The sequence below is a fragment of the Nematostella vectensis genome, chromosome 11, assembly GCF_932526225.1.
Source record: "Nematostella vectensis chromosome 11, jaNemVect1.1, whole genome shotgun sequence".
NCBI lineage: Eukaryota > Metazoa > Cnidaria > Anthozoa > Actiniaria > Edwardsiidae > Nematostella > Nematostella vectensis.
In genome coordinates, this window is record NC_064044.1 from 634500 (window position 1) to 655500 (window position 21001).

Sequence of the window (21001 nt, forward strand, 5' to 3'; positions counted from 1 at the left end):
TCTGTAGCACAATCCTATAGTGTCACATAATGTTGTAGTGTCACGTCACACAATTCCGGTGTCACACAATCTCATAGTCCCGTCACATGATCCTATAGTATCACACAATCCTTGGTGTCACACAAACCTCTGGTGTCACACAATCCTTAGTGTCATACAAACCTTTGGTGTCACAAAGAACTCTACTTACACAAGCAAGATACAAAAGCATCATTCAAAAAGGTCTTTGGGGAATAGCAGTGAAGATTAATTTTATGTGCTTTCTTAATTAATTTAAGCGATTACGAAAAGTCATCAGAACCACCCCAAAGTAGAACTCCCTTCCAGCAGAAGCCGTTGAGGCTGACTCTGTAGTTGCTGTATGTAAGGCAATTCTAAACGCAAGTAAATAAGACCGAGACACCGCTCCTCACCCATTGCACTATTAGTACCTTATTACTAGAAGCAATTACCACAATTAAAGATTACAGATTAAAGACACCTCATTGTTTTATTGTATTCCCGTTCTAGTGTTTTTTTTCCATTGTTTGTTTGTGGTGCATCAATCCAATAAGCGAGCTGCTACACGACTCATTGACCGTACAAAAGAAAACTTAATACTTTACTTAAATAAGTAAACCTCTTTTCGATCGCGCTAATATCCAGTTGATGGTGCAATGGATTTGAAATCGTCTCATGTTGCCGGGGATGTGTAGGGATCTAAATCTTTGGCAATGCTCTTTGTTTGAAAGAATTTACAGCCAAATTCGTTGCTGCGCGACCTCGGCGAATCCAAAATCCTTGTCTCGTTTGGGAAACGCAAAGTCAGACACAAGCTTTGGGAGCGGTTTGTCTGGTTTTGATTGTTTGGTTTGATTGACTACGCACTATTCCCAAATGAAGAAAGAAATTTTCGATTCTGGAAGGTCGCGCAACAACGAATTTGGCTATAATGATTCAATTAACTTTGCCGTCTTTTGTTGCAAATTTGTGTATACCGGTTGTTTACCATTTAATCGGAAATTCCGGTATTCTGGTTATTTTGCAAATGGTACAGATTCCTTCCACTGGAAATTTTTCGGAAAGTATCGAATTGTTATAGAGATAGTCCACCGTGGATACCAGAAATTCCGGAAAATCGCATCTGCAACTTTTACCCGCAGAATTTCTGGGTACAGAAGAAAGTGGTGCATAAGTCAACCCGGAAATTTTAGAATATTGGCAATTCCGACATTCCGGAAAACTGAGATTCATTCCAGATTGTTTATTTGTGTTTTATTTGAAGCATCATCGGCAGCTCTAGTTTTCGTTTTCTTTTGGTTGCGTGCATGCAACATTAGCTAATTATTCTTTTCTTTTCGTAGTTTTGGTCTGATTTCTATTGCGCTAAATCCCCTTTGTTATTTCAGTGTTTGATATGCGTTTTAGCGTACCTAATGCAAATGCAATTTGTAAGAGATTTAGGTTTCAGACGCGTTCCCAGGATTGGCCGAGTGGCGGGTGGGGGGGGGGGGGGTGGGGGGGGGGGGTGCGCATCCCCCTGTGTACGCAGACTGATTGAATACATTCCCCCCTCCCTGCACATAGTTAATCTGGAATAAATGTTATCTAGAAATAATGATCATGAAAACACATGTATCAATATTAATTTTATTAATTGTTCATAATTGTGTCATACTGTTTTATTGACCTCTGATGAAAACGCCCCACCCTGAGGTTGTGTACTCTACGTATAATTATCAATTTTGTCAAATTATCGAAAACAAAATCAAAACACGTTCCAACTGTCCTTAATAGGTAGCAGTGCCTTCGATGATGTTAGAAGAGTGTGAGTGTGAATGAAGTAATTTGGCATTTTTATAAATTTCATTTAATTCTATATATCACGATCAATTGCACACACGCATTGTTGCCGGCGTCGCGTCCTTGCTTAGGACGTTTTTCACATCCTTCTTGGGACGCGACTAGGACGCAACTAAGAAGCGACGCCGGCAAAATTCAGCTGCGCGCGCAATAGGACGTAACTTGTAAAGCCCGGCTTACACGGTGAGGAAAATTTCACGAGAGCACTATATAAAATATGATATTTTATAGGGTTTTTTTTAAGGAATATCCAGAAAACTTTGACAATCAACATTTAAGTGATATTTCCAAAAAAATAACCTTTCTTTCCTACCAGGCTGATTAGGTCCTTACAGGTAAGCATCCTCGGAAGCCCAGGGGTATTTCCTTTCTAACGTTTCACTCGCGCGTGAGGATTATAAGTAAGGTGTAGGTTTCGACTAGGTTCTTATACGCGGATGTTTATTCTAAGCCAATTCACCTATTACAGCAAAAAAAAAAAGTACAGAATCGCTTGCAACAAAGTCTGACAGGTTACTGGGTTATTTGAATAAATAAAATTTTGGTTTGTGAGAGATTATAAGTAACTTGTGCCGGGGGTGCTGTGGCTTCGAGTCCAGTCTTTCTCATTCCTCGCAGTACAAATGGCGGACAAAGGGGCGAAGTACTCGTCTTTTATTATATTTAATCTCTGTTCTTTGCAACTTCATAAAAGAGAGCTCTAGATTAAGTTATCACCCCTGCTAGCTTCTTTCAGCCTTTTGCTAGCATGACTTTTTCCACACCTTCAGTCTCCCATCTTACCGCCGAGGATTTTGAATTGGTCTATGAACCCGCCGAGGACTCGTTCCTCATGATGGATGCACTTGAGAAAGACGCTCAGCTTCTCCATGAGATAAGGTCAGGTATCTTTGTGATAGACACTCACTCAAACTCTAGGATTTGTTCATACCTTGACTAGATGAGTGCCAGACCCATACAAAATAAAAATGTGTCACTGTACTAGGCAATACCCGTGCAAAATGAGAATGTGTTAGGCAATACCCGTACAAAATGAGAATGTGTTAGGCAATACCCATGCAAAATGAGAATGTGTTAGGCAATACCCGTACAAAATGAGAATGTGTTAGGCAATACCCGTACAAAATGAGAATGTGTTAGGCAATACCCGTACAAAATGAGAATGTGTTAGGCAATACCCGTGCAAAATGAGAATGTGTTAGGCAATACCCGTACCAAATGAGAATGTGTTACCATACCAGCAGTCTTAGCAATCAAAACAGTATCATTTGTGTTTGTGTTCAGCCCATCCGTTTGTGTGGAAGTTGGCAGTGGGTCTGGGGTGCTGATAACATTTCTTGCAAGTATCACAGGACCTCACTCACTTTATATGTAAGTTACAGTATGTTAGATATCTATGAAACATATCCGGTGGCTTGAAAGTTAGCAGACTCACAATCATACACTGTATTTACAAAAGATGGCCACAAGTTTGCAAAAAAAGTAATAATTTGGGTGTATTTTTTTGCTGTTTATGATTCACAATAGAAGAGAATACTTAATGTAAGCATTTCTAGGGATGTAAAAATAAAGACTTAAAATACAGATAAAAGGTTAGGGAGAGTGTAGTAGGGTTAGTAATCTCTAAAAAAAAACATTTAGAATGTTTAATTGTCATCTTACAGAGCAACAGATATAAACGCCAAGGCGGCACTATGTACGACAAGAACAGCTAAGCAAAATGGCTGCACAGTGAGTGCAGTTGTCACTGATCTGGTGAGTAGAAATTTGTTCCCTACCCTAATGCACAGTAACAGCATTGATCTCTCTTTAGACTCAGCTCCCAGGAGATGGGCCCTTCTTTAGCTTGTTAGCCTTTCCCAAGACTACGGGGACAGCCCGTCCTAGCTTTATTTTTCTTATCCAAAACTACGGTGATAACCCCTTCTAGCTTTATTAGCCTTCCCCAAGACTACGGTGACAGCCCCTCCTATCTTTATTTGCCTTTCCCAAGACAAAGGTGCGATATACTTTAGCAAATTCTCAATTGCAGTTTTTCAGTGCTTGTGTAGACATAAAAAAATGCCAATTTTTTATTGCTAAATGTTTGCATTACCCCCAAATTAGCTTGTTTGTTTATATTCAGTTGTCTTCAATGTACTCAAGGCTTAAAGGAAAGATTGATGTGTTACTCTTTAACCCTCCTTATGTTGCCACACCTACTGATGAGGTAAGGTTTGCAAGGCATGATGGGTATATATGAAATGTTGAGTATTTATCACCACATAAGACACAATCAGACTTGCTAGTGTCCAGGTACTGCTCCAGGCTGTTTACAGTGAGTGTGAAGATGGTACAAGCCAGCACCCTTGTGGTTGTTTTATTTCCTCTTATACAGTACAGGGGATTGAAGTGCAGCAGAAGGTGGAACCTCTACCTTCAGTCCTTATCCAAAAAGACGCAGGAGTCACAGGCTTTAAGATGTAATGTGTATTTCTGTTGTTGGGAGTCACAGGCTTTAACATGTAATGTGTATTTCTGTTGTTGGGAGTCACAGGCTTTAACATGTAATGTGTATTTCTGTTGTTGGGAGTCACAGGCTTTAACATGTAATGTGTATTTCTATTGTTGGGAGTCACAGGCTTTAACATGTAATGTGTATTTTTGTTGTTGGGAGTCACAGGCTTTAACATGTAATGTGTATTTTTGTTGTTGGGAGTCACAGGCTTTAACATGTAATGTGTATTTCTGTTGTTGGGAGTCACAGGCTTTAACATGTAATGTGTATTTCTGTTGTTAGGAGTCACAGGCTTTAACATGTAATGTGTATTTCTGTTGTTGGGAGTCACAGGCTTTAAGATGTAATGTGTATTTCTGTTGTTGGGAGTCACAGGCTTTAACATGTAATGTGTATTTCTGTTGTTGGGAGTCACAGGCTTTAACATGTAATGTGTATTTCTGTTGTTGGGAGTCACAGGCTTTAACATGTAATGTGTATTTCTGTTGTTGGGAGTCACAGGCTTTAACATGTAATGTGTATTTCTGTTGTTGGGAGTCACAGGCTTTAACATGTAATGTGTATTTCTGTTGTTGGGAGTCACAGGCTTTAACATGTAATGTGTATTTCTGTTGTTGGGAGTCACAGGCTTTAACATGTAATGTGTATTTCTGTTGTTGGGAGTCACAGGCTTTAAAATGTAATGTGTATTTCTGTTGTTGGGAGTAACAGGCTTTAACATGTAATGTGTATTTCTGTTGTTGGGAGTCTAGCTGATGGGGCTATGTGGTTTTCATACAGAATGTGCTTACGTATCTCTGTTTTGATGGGACTCTAGCTGTACCTCCTTGCCTCCATGATAAATATATACAGTAACACTTTATGCCAATTTGTGTTTTTGTTGTTGGCATCTTCATTTCCCATCCTTAACAATTACTTTTGCAAGACATGACAATTCTCTTAGTGCTATAACTCTGTGTGTGCCATAAACCTTAACAGGTTGCAAGTGAAGGAATACAAGCGTCATGGGCTGGTGGGATAAATGGCAGGCAGGTATAACACCCTCTTATAATAATATACACCTATTTCAAAAAAGGTTGTCAGTGCAAATGGCGAATGGCAAATAGATTTCCCAATCGCCATTTGCCATTTTGCACTGACAACGTTTTTTGAAAAAGGTATATACTATACAGGAAAACCCAGATTCAAAACAAAACCATGTTGTCAAGGTTACAGACCGCCTCTTGCCTGTTGTCTAGGTAACATATCCCCTCTTACCTGTTGTCTAGGTTACAGATCCCCTCTAGTCTGTTGTCAAGGTTACAGACCACCTCTTGCCTGTTGTCTAGGTAACATATCCCCTCTTACCTGTTGTCTAGGTTACAGATCCCCTCTTCTCTGTTGTCAAGGTTACAGATCCCCTCTTACCTGTTGTCTAGGTTACAGATCCCCTCTTCTCTGTTGTCTAGATTACAGATCCCCTCTTGCCTGTTGTCTAGGTTACAGATCCCCTCTTGTCTGTTGTCTAGGTTACAGATCCCCTCTTGCCTGTTGTCTAGGTTACAGATCCCCTCTTGTCTGTTGTCTAGGTTACAGATCCCCTCTTGTCTGTTGTCTAGGTTACAGATCACCTCTTGTCTGTTGTCTAGGTTACAGATCCCCTCTTGCCTGTTGTTAAGGTTACAGATCCCCTCTTGTCTGTTGTCTAGGTTACAGATCACCTCTTGCGTATTTTCTAGGTTACAGATCGCCTCTTGTCTGTTGTCTAGGTTACAGATCGCCTCTTGCCTGTTGTCTAGGTTACAGATCACCTCTTGCCTGTTGTCTAGGTTACAGATCGCCTCTTGCCTGTTGTCTAGGTTACAGATCGCCTCTTGTCTGTTGTCTAGGTTACAGATCACCTCTTGTCTGTTGTCTAGGTTACAGATCACCTCTTGTCTGTTGTCTAGGTTACAGATCGCCTCTTGTCTGTTGTCTAGGTTACAGATCACCTCTTGTCTGTTGTCTAGGTTACAGATCGCCTCTTGCCTGTTGTGTCTTCGTTGCTGTCCCCTAAAGGATGTTTCTATCTTGTTGCTGTAGCTGAAAACAAACCAGGTGTGTACTTGTACCACACTAAGCTAATGCCATAGAAATACCTGCTTAACAGGTTACATCCATTATACACAGGTTTACATCCATAATACACATAAATACCCAAATAGTTGTGATCGATAACCGGATATTGAAAAGGTGTCTGACTTGAAGAAGTCTTATTAAAGAAAATTTGTAAGAGTATACTCAGGTTTATAATCGATTATCCACCAGTTTTCAAATCAATGTCGATTTAGCTAAAAGTATTTAACGATTTTTTTTCTTTTTAGATGATATAATCTGTTTTCTTGAAAAGTATGGCCTTCATGGAGAAACAGTGCTACAGCGAAAAGCAGGTTGTGAACGATTATCTATCCTTAGGTTTTCGCACAAGAACCTGTAATTGGTGGAAGCGTTTGCATGAGATGTCGTCATCTTTCACAAGAATCTCTGATTGGGGAAGCGTTTGCATTAATGTCGTCATCTTTCACAAGAATCTCTGATTGGTTGAAGCGTTTGCATAAGATGTCATCATCTTCCACAAGAATCTCTGATTGTTGGGAGCGTTTGCATGAGATGTCGTTATCTTTCACAAAAATCTCTGATTGCTGGAAGCGTTTGCATAAATGTCGTCATCTTTCACAAGAATCTCTGATTGGTGGAAGCGTTCGCATAAAATGTCATCATCTTCCACAAGAATCTCTAATTGGTGGGTGCAGGAGATGTCGTCATCTTTCACATGAATCTCTGATTCGTTGAAGCGTTTGCAAGAGATGTTGAAAATCTTTCACAAGAATCTCAGATTCGTGGAAGCGTTTGCATTAGATGTCAGTCAGAAATGTAGTCCATGGTAACTTTTTGCTTGTGTGTTGATATAAATTTGAAAGCATCTAAACTAGAAACCAGACAAGATACTCTACTGGACATTAGTCTAGGATCCACAAAAGTCCCTGTAAATAATTTTAGATTATGATGCCTTTCCATCGAGCCTAGCTGATTTTACTCGATAAATGGGTATTTTTATCATTTTAAGATTTCCCCTCTCCCCATGATAAGTAACTGACCAGTATCCGAGGGACTTGTAACCGAGGGACTAGTAACCGAGGGATTAGTAAATTATTAACCGAGGGATTAGTAACCGAGGGACTAGTAACCGAGGGATTAGTAACCGAGGGATTAGTAACCGAGGGACTAGTAACTGAGGGACTTGTAACCGGGGGACTAGTAACCGAGGGACTAGTAACCGAGGGACTAGTAACCGAGGGACTAGTAACCGAGGGACTAGTAACCGAGGGACTAGTAACCGAGGGACAAGTAATCGAGGGACTAGTAACCGAGGGACAAGTAATCGAGGGACTAGTAATCGAGGGATTAATAACCAAGGGACTAGTGACGGAAGGATAAGGCCAATGTACTGGCCTTAACTATTTGTTCCTTCCAAGAACAATATGTACCTGGAACCTTCTTCCTTACAAAGTAGTGAACTATCTATCTAGCTATCTATAACAAGGAAGAACTATCTAGCTATCTAAAACAAGGAAGAACTATCTTGTCAATCGACTGTCAGTCGACTGTCTTGTCAATCGACTGCATCTCTCACCTTCCCCTCCCCTAACAGAATTTATAAGATCGAAGTATTGTGAAAACATTACAGCTGCCATTGAGCATTCGAATACGACCAAGTGAAGAAAAAAAATCAGCGGCCGGTTTCTGAAAGGTCCATTAACCCTGGCCCTAACCCACGATAAAATTTAATCCCTTGACGTGTTATCTGTTAAATCAACCTCGATGCTATTGGTATATTAAGGGGTCGTCAAATATATTTTCTTTATAAAAAAACTACTTATAAAACTACTAATAAAAAAAAAACAGTCAAAAACTAATAAAAAAAAATGTGTCGTGGCATCTAGGACAGGGGCATATGCTCCATATCAGGATTCTATACCCTAATGGACAGGACGAGGGCATATGCTCCATATCAGGATTCTATACCCTAAGGGACAGGACGAGGGCATATGCTCCATATCAAGATTCTATACCCTAATGGACAGGACAAGGGCATATGCTCCATATCAGGATTCTATACCCTAATGGACAGGACGAGGGCATATGCTCCATATCAGGATTCTATACCCTAATGGACAAGACGAGGGCATATGCTCCATATCAGGATTCTATACCCCAAGGGACAGGACAAGGGCATATGCTCCATATCAGGATTCTATACCCTAATGGACAGGACGAGGGTATATGCTCCATATCAGGATTCTATACCCTAATGGACAGGACGAGGGCATATGCTCCATATCAGGATTTTATACCCTAAGGGACAGGACGAGGGCATATGCTCCATATCAGGATTCTATACCCTAATGGACAGGACAAGGGCATATGCTCCATATCAGGATTCAATACCTTAATGGACAGGACTAGGGCATATGCTCCATATCAGGATTCTATACCCTAATGGACAAGACGAGGGCATATGCTCCATATCAGGATTCTATACCCCAAGGGACAGGACGAGGGCATATGCTCCATATCAGGATTATATACCCTAATGGACAGGACGAGGGCATATGCTCCATATCAGGATTCTATACCCTAATGGACAGGACGAGGGCATATGCTCCATATCAGGATTCTATACCCTAATGGACAGGACTAGGGCATATGCTCCATATCAGGATTCTATACCCTAATGGACAGGACGAGGGCATATGCTCCATATCAGGATTCTATACCCTAATAGACAGGACGAGGGCATATGCTCCATATCAGGATTCTATACCCTAAGGTACAGGACGAGGGCATATGCTCCATATCAGGATTCTATACCCTAATGGACAGGACGAGGGCATGTGTTCCATATAAGGATTTTATAACCCAAGGGACAGGACGAGGACATATGCTCCATATCAGGATTTTATACCCTAAGGAACAGGCCGAGGACATATGCTCCATATCAGGATTTTATACCCCAAGGGACAGGACGAGGACATATGCTTCATATCAGGATTCTATACCCTAAGGTACAGGACGAGGGCATATGCTCCGTATCAGGGTTCTATACCCTAATGGACAGCGCGAGGACATATGCTCCATATCAGGATTCTATACCCCAATGGACAGCACGAGGACATATGCTCCATATCAGGATTTTATACCCTAAGGGACAGGACGAGGGCATATGCTCCATATCAGGGTTCTATACCCTAATGGACAGGACGAGGACATATGTTCCATATAAGGATTTTATACCCCAAGGGACAGGACGAGGACATATGCTCCATATCAGGATTCTATACCCTAATGGACAGGACGAGGGCATATGCTCCATATCAGGGTTCTATACCCTAATGGACAGGACGAGGGCATATGCTCCATATCAGGGTTCTATACCCTAATGGACAGGACGAGGGCATATGCTCCATATCAGGGTTCTATACCCTAATGGACAGGACGAGGGCATATGCTCCATATCAGGATTCTATACCCTAAGGGACAGGACTAGGGCATATGCTCCATATCAGGGTTCTATACCCTAAGGGACAGGACGAGGACATATGCTCCATATTAGGATTTTATACCCCAACGGACAGGACAAGGGCATATGCTGCATATCAGGATTCTATACCCTAAGGGACAGGACTAGGGCATATGCTCCATATCAGGGTTCTATACTCTAATGGACAGGACGAGGGCATATGCTCCATATAAGGATTTTATACCCCAAGGGACAAGACGAGGGCATATGCTCCATATCAGGGTTCTATACCCTAATGGACAGGACAAGGGCATATGCTCCATATAAGGATTTTATACCCTAAGGAACAGGACGAGGCCATATGCTCCATATTAGGATTCTATACCCTAAGGGACAGGACGAGGCCATATGCTCCATATCAGGATTCTATACCCTAAGGGACAGGACGAGGCCATATGCTCCATATCAGGATTCTATACCCTAATGGAGAGGACAAGGCCATATGCTCCATATCAGGATTCTATACCCTAAGGGACAGGACGAGGGCATATGCTCCATATCAGGATTCTATACCCTAAGGAACAGGACGAGGGCATATGCTCCATATCAGGATTCTATACCCTAAGGGACAGGACGAGGGCATATGCTCCATATCAGGATTTTATAGGACGAGGACATATGCTCAATATCAGGATTTTATACCCCAAGGGACAGGACGAGGACATATGCTTCATATCAGGATTCTATACCCTAAGGGACAGGACGAGGGCATATGCTCCGTATCAGGGTTCTATACCCTAATGGACAGTGCGAGGACATATGCTCCATATCAGGATTCTATACCCCAATGGACAGCGCGAGGACATATGCTCCATATCAGGATTTTATACCCTAAGGGACAGGACGAGGGCATATGCTCCATATCAGGGTTCTATACCCTAATGGACAGGACAAGGGCATATGTTCCAATAAGGATTTTATACCCCAAGGGACAGGACGAGGACATATGCTCCATATCAGGATTCTATACCCTAATGGACAGGACGAGGGCATATGCTCCATATCAGGCTTCTATACCCTAATTGACATGACTAGGGCATTTGCTCCATATCAGGGTTCTATACCCTAATGGACAGGACGAGGGCATATGCTCCATATCAGGGTTCTATACCCTAATGGACAGGACGAGGGCATATGCTCCATATAAGGATTTTATACCCCAAGGGACAGGACGAGGACATATGCTCCATATCAGGATTCTATACCCTAATGGACAGGACGAGGACATATGTTCCATATCAGGATTCTATACCCCAAGGGACAGGACGAGGACATATGCTCCATATCAGGATTCTATACCCTAATGGACAGGACGAGGGCATATGCTCCATATCAGGATTCTATACCCTAATGGACAGGACGAGGGCATATGCTCCATACCAGGGTTCTATACCTCAATGGACAGGACGAGGGCATATGCTCCATATAAGGATTTTATACCCCAAGGGACAGGACGAGGACATATGCTCCATATAAGGATTTTATACCCCAAGGGACAGGACGAGGGCATATGCTCCATATCAGGATTATATACCCTAAGGAACAGGACGAGGCTATATGCTCCATATCAGGATTCTATACCCTAAGGGACAGGACGAGGCCATATGCTCCATATCAGGATTCTATACCCTAAGGGACAGGACGAGGCCATATGCTCCATATCAGGATTCTATACCCTAAGGGACAGGACTAGGGCATATGCTCCATATCAGGGTTCTATACTCTAATGGACAGGACGAGGGCATATGCTCCATATCAGGATTCTATACCCTAAGGAACAGGACGAGGGCATATGCTCCATATCAGGATTCTATACCCTAATGGACAGGACGAGGGCATATGCTCCATATCAGGATTATATACCCTAAGGAACAGGACGAGGACATATGCTTCATATCAGGATTCTATACCCTAAGGGACAGGACGAGGGCATATGCTCCGTATCAGGGTTCTATACCCTAATGGACAGCGCGAGGACATATGCTCCATATCAGGATTCTATACCCCAATGGACAGCGCGAGGACATATGCTCCATATCAGGATTTTATACCCTAAGGGACAGGACGAGGGCATATGCTCCATATCAGGGTTCTATACCCTAATGGACAGGACGAGGACATATGTTCCATATAAGGATTTTATACCCCAAGGGACAGGACGAGGACATATGCTCCATATCAGGATTCTATACCCTAATGGACAGGACGAGGGCATATGCTCCATATCAGGATTCTATACCCTAAGGAACAGGACGAGGACATATGCTCCATATCAGGATTCTATACCCTAAGGGACAGGACGAGGACATATGCTCCATATCAAGATTCTATACCCTAAGGGCCAGGACGAGGGCATGTGTCGGATGCTACCTTCCTTATATTAACGCCAGAAGTTAGAAAGCACGCAATACTCAGCTAACCAACCAGTTTGCTTGTTAAAACACCTTTATTAGTGTTACGTATAATGGTTAGGAATGAAATGTAGGCATTAGGACTACTAAAAGGCAGTCACTTGTGTTTTACGCTGAGGAGCTTTGCACTAAATACGTCTAAACACTAGGGCGTAGTTAGAGACCGACTTCATGTACCGTGCCAAGTGTAAACGCATGTAAATGACGATAAAAAAAATCGACTTCGTTCATTTGCTTGTAGTTGCAGATGAAACGGCGTCTAAACTAGAACGAAGAACGCCAACTCCGGGGTAAAATGAATGCTTTAAACTATTCAAGTTTACTGAAATACCTCACCTGAGTAAGGCTAAAGAATGAAATGGTGTTGCTGCTTTTCCTGAAATTATTTCTTATTAAAATATTTCTGTATACATTGGAATTCAGAGTGGGAACTGTGTTTGATGTCTAAATTTTCAGTGCAAAAAATCAAGCTAAAGTTTACAAAGTATTGATAGAACGTTCTTACAAAATGTCCCCAAAAGATGCATGAAGCAAAACCGAGATCCCTTCAAACGGAGGATTTAGAAGAAATGTGCGAAAGCCAAACCCCACTACTTTTCTACAATGTCATACACGTGACAATCACGTGATATTCGCACTCGTTAGCGCGATGAGCGATTGCTGGTTTCTACAATGTCATAAACGTGACCATCACGTGATCATCGCAATCTCCACCGCGATAACCGATTACTGGTTTCTACAATGTCATACACGTGACCATCACGTGATCATTGCACTCCGCCGCGATGAGCCATTGCTGGTTTCTACAATGTCATACACGTCAGCGCGATGAGCGATTGCTGGTTTCTACAATGTGATACACGTGATCATCACGTGATATTCACTCTCGTCAGCGCGATGAGCGATTACTGGTTTCTACAATGTCATACACGTGATTATCGTCCTGTCGGTTCATCGCAGACCCGTCAATCTCGTCATACTCATCGCTTGGTGCTGTCACGTGAGTATTGACTCTGCGAATCACATCCTCCTGCGCTGTTTTCTCCACAACTGTCACCTCATCGTAGTCATCTGTAGCTGACTTGCCTGGCTCGTCGTTTGGTCTTCTTATCTCTTCGTAGTCTGCCTCGGATGACATCTTTTGCGCAAGCCTTTTAGCTTCTTCAGCTGGAATGGAAAAAAAATCAGGTAGTAGATCAGAGGGGTACTGATATGAAGTAGCCCTATGTAGGGGAGGGAAGGAGTGTTTAAGGCACAGCGAATACCCTTATAGCAAACACGTGAGAGTGTTGAAAGCCCCCAAATTGCGGGTGGGGGGTAAGGGACCATTAAAAGGCTTTACCTTGCTTTACCTCCATCTCCGTTTACAGTGTGTGGGAAACAGGGAGCTGTGTAATCGAGGCGTCATCATGTGGAGGGGGGTGGGTGTAGACAGGGTGTTAAATAGGCTTTACCTTGCTTTTTCTCTATCTCCGCGTAAAGTGAGTGGGGTACAGGGGGCGGTGTGTCCGAGACGTCATCAAAGATCATTCTCTGCGCTAACTCTTCACTCGTGAGATCCCCCCTAGGGGTGGTCACGTGTTCGACACTTCTTGTCACGTGACCCTCCATGGAATGCCGTGTCTTCTTAGACTTATCAACCTTTGCGTAGGTATGCTCTTTCTTCTTTGCGCCCCCCTGGTCGTCCAGACTCTGAGGGCTTTCCGGGGGGGTCTCAAACTCCATCTCATCGCTTTTAGTCCTCCTCCGCACGTCTGCGACTGTAATGAGACTAGAGACAGGGGGAGGGCTGGGGACGGCCTTTGAGTAATCTCTTTCCCGGGACTCTGCATGATCCTGGTCCGTCCGGTCCGTCTGTAACGCGACCGTCTTCACGTCATCAGTCACTATCTCGTACAAATCACTTCCGGTCGATGCGCGATTCATTTCCTGTTTGACTCGACTGATCTTTTTATCGCGCATGTCCACGACTGCGTACTCACAACCCGCGGGTTCCGACCCGTCCCTCGCAGGTGCGGGACGCTTAAACTCGACTACATCGTAGTGATCGCTGGCGGCGGAGGCGCGTTGAGTGGCGTTGTCATCCGCTATGACGTCATATACTTCAGACGGTTCGCGATCCCTGCCTTCGCCAGCCCGTAATTCGTCATACTTACGGTGTACGCATGCGTACTGCTCGTCAGCCGTACCTTCAATCGACCTTTGTCGCTTATCGACAATCTCATACTCATCGTCCTGTGGTAATTCGCTATTGGATGGAACACCCTGATTGGTCGAGAGCTTGGATGCAGGGGGAGGGGGTAGGGGTAAGCCTCGGTGCTGGTCTTTGTGGTGTGTAGGGGGCGTGGCGACACGTGGTCTCTCCGCCTGGTCCACATGAAGAACAACATCTTTTTTCTGTTTTGATGATTTCCGCCGGAACTTTTTATCAGAGTCTGTGTCAGTCTTTTTCTTTTCCTTGCCGTGAATGCTGCCAGGTCGTAACTTTGAAATAATCGATTTACTCTGTCTTTTGTTGCCTTCTCCTTTTTCGCCAGAGCTCTTTTCAGAGCTAACTGTCGCTTTGTCTTCAGTATGTGCTCTCTCAGTTTGTCCGTGAGATGATTTAGAAGTAACATGACTCTCTTCAGAAAACTTGAACTCTGTTTGGCTCAGAGATTTCTCTCTAGCCGAGCTCTGTGAATTTACGTGTCTTTGCTCCGATTGGCTTGAAGGTCGGTTCCTAGCAGGCAAATTGTTAGAAGTCACGTGTCGTTCTAGAGAATGATGTGATTGGCTAGAGTACCGAGTTTGTTGATCGAGGCTTTCAGTAGACTCTCGACTAGGGTGACGATCTCGGCCAACAGTTTCCTTTGAGGTAAGGGACCCTGGTGGCATGTCTATTGCACTATCTCTACTCCCCACCGATCCTGATCCATGTGGGACAGACGCTATCGATCCTGATCCATGTGGGACAGACGCTATCGATCCTGATCCATGTGGGACAGACGCTCTAGACGGGTGGCTTCCACTTGACCTTGGGAACTGGTCAGACGTGGTTCCAGAACTTTCCAGGCTTTGCGGGGATGCTGTATGGTGCGTTCCGCCGTTTTCGAGGTTCTTGGAATCTCGCGTATTTCTACCCAGTTCTGAGACAATGCAGTCGGTTCCAGATGTACGCTCGTCATGTTTAGGAGCGCATCCTGCAAGGCTTTCCCGAGTAACTTGGGTTTGCACGTTTTCTAGACTATGTGCACTTGGTGGTGTAGATGTCTCCTAGGATGTAAAAAAAAACGTGATAAATAAAGCAGGTGTGAGAGACAACATCGACTTTCCATTCACTAAATAGCATATTAACTTGTACTTTATATAATTACATTATATTATAGCATGTTAAATTGTACTTTATATAAATTACATATTATAGCATGTTACGTTATATACATTGGATTAACATATTAACTTACGTTTCATGTGTATATGTACATAAGCCATGGATGTGGTTAAATGCTTTACATCATATCATAGCATATTCCCTTGTGCCTAATACGTATTAGATGATATCATAGCATATTACTTGTACTTAATCAATATGAGTATATATTCATAGACCATGGATGTGGTGATATGCATTACATAATATCATAGCATATTCCCATGTACCTAATATGTATTAGATGATATCATAGCATATTACTTGTACTTAATCAATATGAGTATATATTCATAGACCATGGATGTGGTGAAATGCATTACATCATATCATAGCATATTCCCATGTACCTAATACGTATTAGATGATATCATAGCATATTACTTGTACTTAATCAATATGAGTATATATTCATAGACCATGGATGTGGTGAAATGCATTACATCATATCATAGCATATTCCCATGTACCTAATACGTATTAGGTGATATCATAACATATTAACTTGTACTTAATCAATATGAGTATATATACATAGACCGTGGATGTGGTGAAATGCATTACATCATATCATAGCATATTCCCTTGTACCTAATACGTATTAGATGATATCATAGCATATTATTTGTACTTAATCAATATGAGTAATTATATATTCATAGACCATGGATGTGGTGAAATGCATTACATCATATCATAGCATATTCCCATGTACCTAATACATATTAGATGATATCATAGCATATTACTTGTACTTAATCAATATGAATATATATACATAGACCATGGATGTGGTGATATGCATTACATAATATCATAGCATATTCCCATGTACCTAATATGTATTAGATAATATCATAGCATATAACTTGTACTTAATCAAAATGAGTATATATTATATATATATAGACCATGGATGTCGTGATATGCATTACATAATATCATAGCATATTCCCTTGTACAAATATGTATTAGATGATAGCATATTAACTTGTACTTAATCAATATGAGTATATATATACATAGACCATGGATGTGGTGATATGCATTACATAATATCATAGCATATTCCCTTGTACAAATACGTATTAGATGATAGCATATTAACTTGTACTTAATCAATATGATACGTATTAGATGATATAATAGCATATTCCCTCGTACCTAATACGTATTAGGTGATATCATAACATATTAACTTGTACTTAATCAATATGAGTATATATACATAGACCCTGGATGTGGTGAAATGCATTACATTATATCATAGCATATTCCCTTGTACCTAATAAGTATTAGGTGATATCATAGCATATTAACCTACTACGGGTATATATACACAAGCCATGGGTGTGGTGATAAGCAACAAAAGTGTGCCTTTTACCTCTACTGTAACATGAGAAACTGTTATCACATTCACATCTTTCTTGTCTTCTCTGTCACTTAATCCGCTGTAGAAACAACCAATTAACAGTGAAACCACAGCAACAGCAGACAGAATAGTTTATAAGAAAACAAAATTATCATTAAGATCATTAAAATATTTCTGTAAGAATGCTTAAAATGCAAAACTTTCAAATAAAAAGGGGAATTCTAATCATTAATGATACAAGAGCTCATGGCATTTTGTATGTCAAGGCCCAGCAACTGAAGAAAGCTTGTTTTTCAACATCTGGAATCTCTTTGCAAAAAAAAGTAAACCACAGGTAGCCCACCTAGGTTCAAGGCAGCTGAGAGCCGTGCCTGTCCCTTTCCAGAAAAACAAAGAATAAGTAGAACTTCCAAGGATGAGGTTTGCTGCATAATGGTGGGCTACCAGTGAGCAAACAAAAGGAAAAACAATTACAGTGCTCTCCTATAGTCCCCTTCCCCTGCTCTTGGAGGAATATTATCAAATATAGCCAGCCTATAGTCCCCTTCCCCTGCTCTTGGAGGAATAGTATCAATAATAGCCAGCTTGCACATGACTTTTTAAGTGGCAAATTCAAGCAGAAACACAGGTTATCCAGAGAGCGACAAAAAATAAAATATCTCATTGAAATAAGTCCTTTCTGACAAATCCTGGCTGATTTGCACTAAATAAGTCACTTTAAGTTGTTGTTATTATTCTGCTGCTAAATGCTGGAATGCATGAATCTCTGACTGCAAGTCATCCTTTGTTCACTCACTCATCAAAATCATTGCTGCAAGATCCACACAAAGCCACAACTACAACCATTCCCAGAACACTAACAATGATGGTCACTGCCGCCAGGAATTGACCACTTATCATTGAACTCTGGACGCCTGGGGAACGGTGACTATCTTTGGTGGAATGAATACCAAGAAGTCTTCTGGACACCCGCCGGGATGATAAGTTCTCTTTTTCAGGATTTGCACTATGCACTGCGGAGAAAAAATTGAGAGGTTATTAATTGTAGCAATATATGTATTGGCACTTCTTCTGTAAATCTCAGCAAAAAAGAGCAACAAAACAATAATTGCCCAAAAAAGCACCTTCCTGATAAAGCCCCTTATCAAAAAGGAGAACCTTGAATAAGCACCTCCCTAAAGAAATGCCTTGACAAAACGTGCTGCATGCTAAAAACTTTGATAACCAGAGGAAGAGTGTGACCAGGGGGAAGAGTGTGACTAGGTGACTATATGTGTTAGAAGATCAGGGTGACTAATTTTTAGAAGACCAGTGTGACTATGTGTTACAAGACCAGGGTGACTATGTGTTAGAAGACCAGGATGACTATGTGTTAGAGGACCAGGGTGACTATGTGTTAGAAGACCAGGGTGACTATGTGTTAGAAGACCAGGGTGACTAAGTGTTAGAAGACCAGGGTGACTATGTGTTAGAAGACGAGGGTGACTAAGTGTTAGAAGACCAGGGTGACTAAGTGTTAGAAGATCAGGGTGACTAAGTGTTAGAAGATCAGGGTGACTAAGTGTTAGAAGGCCAGGGTGACTATGTGTTACAAGACCAGGGTGACTATGTGTTACATAGTCACACAAAGAGCTTGTCACACAAGAGCTTGTCACACAAAGCCTTGCGCCTATCATATAGTGAGCATATACCATAATTAACACATATGTCGCGGTAGGGCATCGCTGGCGATGCAATGGAGAGCGCACTTTTCTGAATGTGTTCTAGGTCTTCTTTAAGATATGCCGGGATTGCGTGATAGGATAAGGGCGCGCAGTACTCTAAAATAGGTCTCACACAGGTATCATAAAATCCAATGATATCGGATACGGGAACTATAGTGCGCTTAAGCAAAACAAGAAAGTACAAGCGCTTATTGACCTTCTCTATAGTGTCATTAATGTGGGAGTTCCATTGTAAGCTGTTTGAGATTGTTACACTAAGGATTTTTGCATGATCGACCCGTTCAAGTTCTATGTTATTAATAGAGAGAGGAGCAAACTGACGCTCTACTCTCTTGAAATCGATCACCATTTCTTTACACTTATCCGAGTTCAGTTGTAATTTGTTGCGAGTCGACCATAGCTCTACTGAGGATACAGCGTCTTGGATGCTACTACAGCTATCCCTCGGGACAACTTCGGCTAAAGTGGTGTCGTCGACATATTTCCACGACTGAGCCCCAGGTGGATGTAGGTCATTGATCATTGAAAGAGCCAGGGCCCTAGCTTGGTTCCTTGGGGTACCCCAGATGGGACATGGCCCCACTCCGAGAAGCAGTCGTGATAGTCAGGGTGACTATGTGTTAGAAAACCAGGGTGACTATGTGTTAGAAGACCAGGGTAACTAAGTGTTAGAAGACCAGGGTGACTATGTGTTAGAAGACCAGGGTGACTATGTGTTGTGACTAAGTGTTAGAAGACCAGGGTGGCTTAGTGTTAAAAGACCAGAGTGACTATGTGTTAGAAGACCAGGGTGACTATGTGTTGTGACTAAGTGTTAGAAGACCAGGGTGACAAAGTGTTAGAAGACCAGGGTGACTAATTGTTAGAAGACTAGGGTAAGATAAATGATAATACTGTAATATCCTTACTACTTCTCCGTCAACTTTGATGAACTGAGAACCAAAGATCCCATAACAATAGTATGAGCAAATTATTGGTGCACCACCCATGCATGCAAAATGAGCTAAGCACCATTACCTCTCATATACAAAACCAACTAACAATGAACTGCTGATGCAACAATGAAAACTTGAAAAAAAAAATGGGTATGGAGTGAAACTAAAAGAAAACATTGGGTTTCGAAATGAAGGACCTTATATAGTTCAACAGATAGAAACGAGATAGAAACCTCGAGAACAAAAAAATCAGTTATAACCTAAGAATGCGTGACTTGATAAGGATGCTATTTACTTATATGTACCTTGGGGGCGAATAACCACATAACAAACATGGCGAAGGCAGCGAAGCTTTGTGACCACTATACCACCATCCGACATCTCCCCCATTCTGTTGCTGATCTGAGGGAAAAGAATGCAAAACTTACTTATATATTTATGAATACTAATAGGAATAAACGATAAGAAATAAAGGCAAAAAACTAAACATACTTAATCTTGATATAACAGTTTTATTTGTATTTGTCGGCGTGCGCTACAAATACCTAGTAAATATAATGTATTTTAGTGCCAAAACTATATCATAGTTTAAAAATTCCTTGGGTCTTATTATTTTATTCGAACTTCGTGATGAAAAGAGATACCTCCATTTGAAGTGGTCGGAAATCAGGAAAGACGCTGCCAAATTCCTCCGCAGATCGCTTCCATTTTTGCATATTACAAACCCTCACAGATACCAAACTGCAGCTCGAACCAGAGCGAGTCCTAAGCCGATTCCCCCATCCTCGAAACTGGATTATTTCAGCTCGATTCAAGTTAATCCTGGACGTTTCAGTCAGAATTGCATCGCATCGGTTACTTCCGCCATCAGAAAGAGCTTTAAAAAGTTCCTCACAACTCTCGGATTTGGTGGATTGTGGACACACCAGAATCAACAGCAAGGAAATCAAGCTGAGCCTCATCCTTAAGCTTGTATTGCATCAGATTTAGGATCCTCGTTTCACTGTTATTTCGGCATATTTTGTAAACAACTTTGGTCCCAAACACACACCTTCGATGATTCTTTAGAACAATCCCTTAGGGCTTTGCGAGCCGGTAAACCGGAAGCTCTGGAGTAACTTCCGGTCCATGTCAAGACAAAACGAAACAAGCTGTGACAAAAAAGCGTTTAGTCTTTGATGGTAAAAAAGTAGTATATCTTACATATAT

The 21001-nt window shown here is 41.8% G+C and overlaps 2 protein-coding genes across 3 annotated transcripts; one reads left to right on the top strand and one right to left on the bottom strand.

Moving 5' to 3' along the window:
• Window positions 1-2441: 2441 nt before the first annotated feature.
• Window positions 2442-7378, top strand: LOC5511419 (methyltransferase N6AMT1). 2 transcript variants are annotated; one of them, XM_032380762.2, is made up of 7 exons: window positions 2442-2721; window positions 3127-3213; window positions 3507-3597; window positions 3968-4051; window positions 5318-5371; window positions 6328-6415; window positions 6682-7378. In XM_032380762.2, the coding sequence occupies exons 1-7, from the start codon at window positions 2591-2593 to the stop codon at window positions 6792-6794; spliced, it is 648 nt and encodes a 215-aa protein (XP_032236653.1). In that variant the 5' UTR covers window positions 2442-2590; the 3' UTR covers window positions 6795-7378. The 2 variants fall into 2 exon arrangements, with proteins under 2 accessions (XP_032236653.1, XP_032236654.1); XM_032380763.2 differs by lacking the exon at window positions 3127-3213.
• A 4987-nt stretch (window positions 7379-12365) lies between these two features.
• On the bottom strand, window positions 12366-20876 carry LOC116617769 (claspin). Its single transcript, XM_032380732.1, has 6 exons — window positions 20437-20876; window positions 20098-20194; window positions 17930-18146; window positions 17146-17212; window positions 13804-15604; window positions 12366-13516 (listed from the first exon to the last, which is right to left on the bottom strand). The coding sequence occupies exons 1-6, from the start codon at window positions 20752-20754 to the stop codon at window positions 13239-13241; spliced, it is 2778 nt and encodes a 925-aa protein (XP_032236623.1). The 5' UTR covers window positions 20755-20876; the 3' UTR covers window positions 12366-13238.
• Window positions 20877-21001: the final 125 nt, after the last annotated feature.

Excerpts from the sequence above, each read along its gene's own strand:
- LOC5511419 (XM_032380762.2), top strand. The coding sequence starts at position 2,591 with ATGACTTTTTCCACACCTTCAGTCTCCCATCTTACCGCCGAGGATTTT. Across the intron at positions 2,722-3,126 it reads CAGCTTCTCCATGAGATAAG|CCCATCCGTTTGTGTGGAAG; the intron begins GTCAGGTATCTT and ends GTTTGTGTTCAG. Across the intron at positions 3,598-3,967 it reads GTGCAGTTGTCACTGATCTG|TTGTCTTCAATGTACTCAAG; the intron begins GTGAGTAGAAAT and ends GTTTATATTCAG.
- LOC116617769 (XM_032380732.1), bottom strand. The coding sequence starts at position 20,754 with ATGAGGCTCAGCTTGATTTCCTTGCTGTTGATTCTGGTGTGTCCACAA. Across the intron at positions 20,195-20,436 it reads TCCGACCACTTCAAATGGAG|ATCAGCAACAGAATGGGGGA; the intron begins GTATCTCTTTTC and ends CTTTTCCCTCAG. Across the intron at positions 18,147-20,097 it reads TGTGGTTATTCGCCCCCAAG|TGCATAGTGCAAATCCTGAA; the intron begins GTACATATAAGT and ends TTTTCTCCGCAG.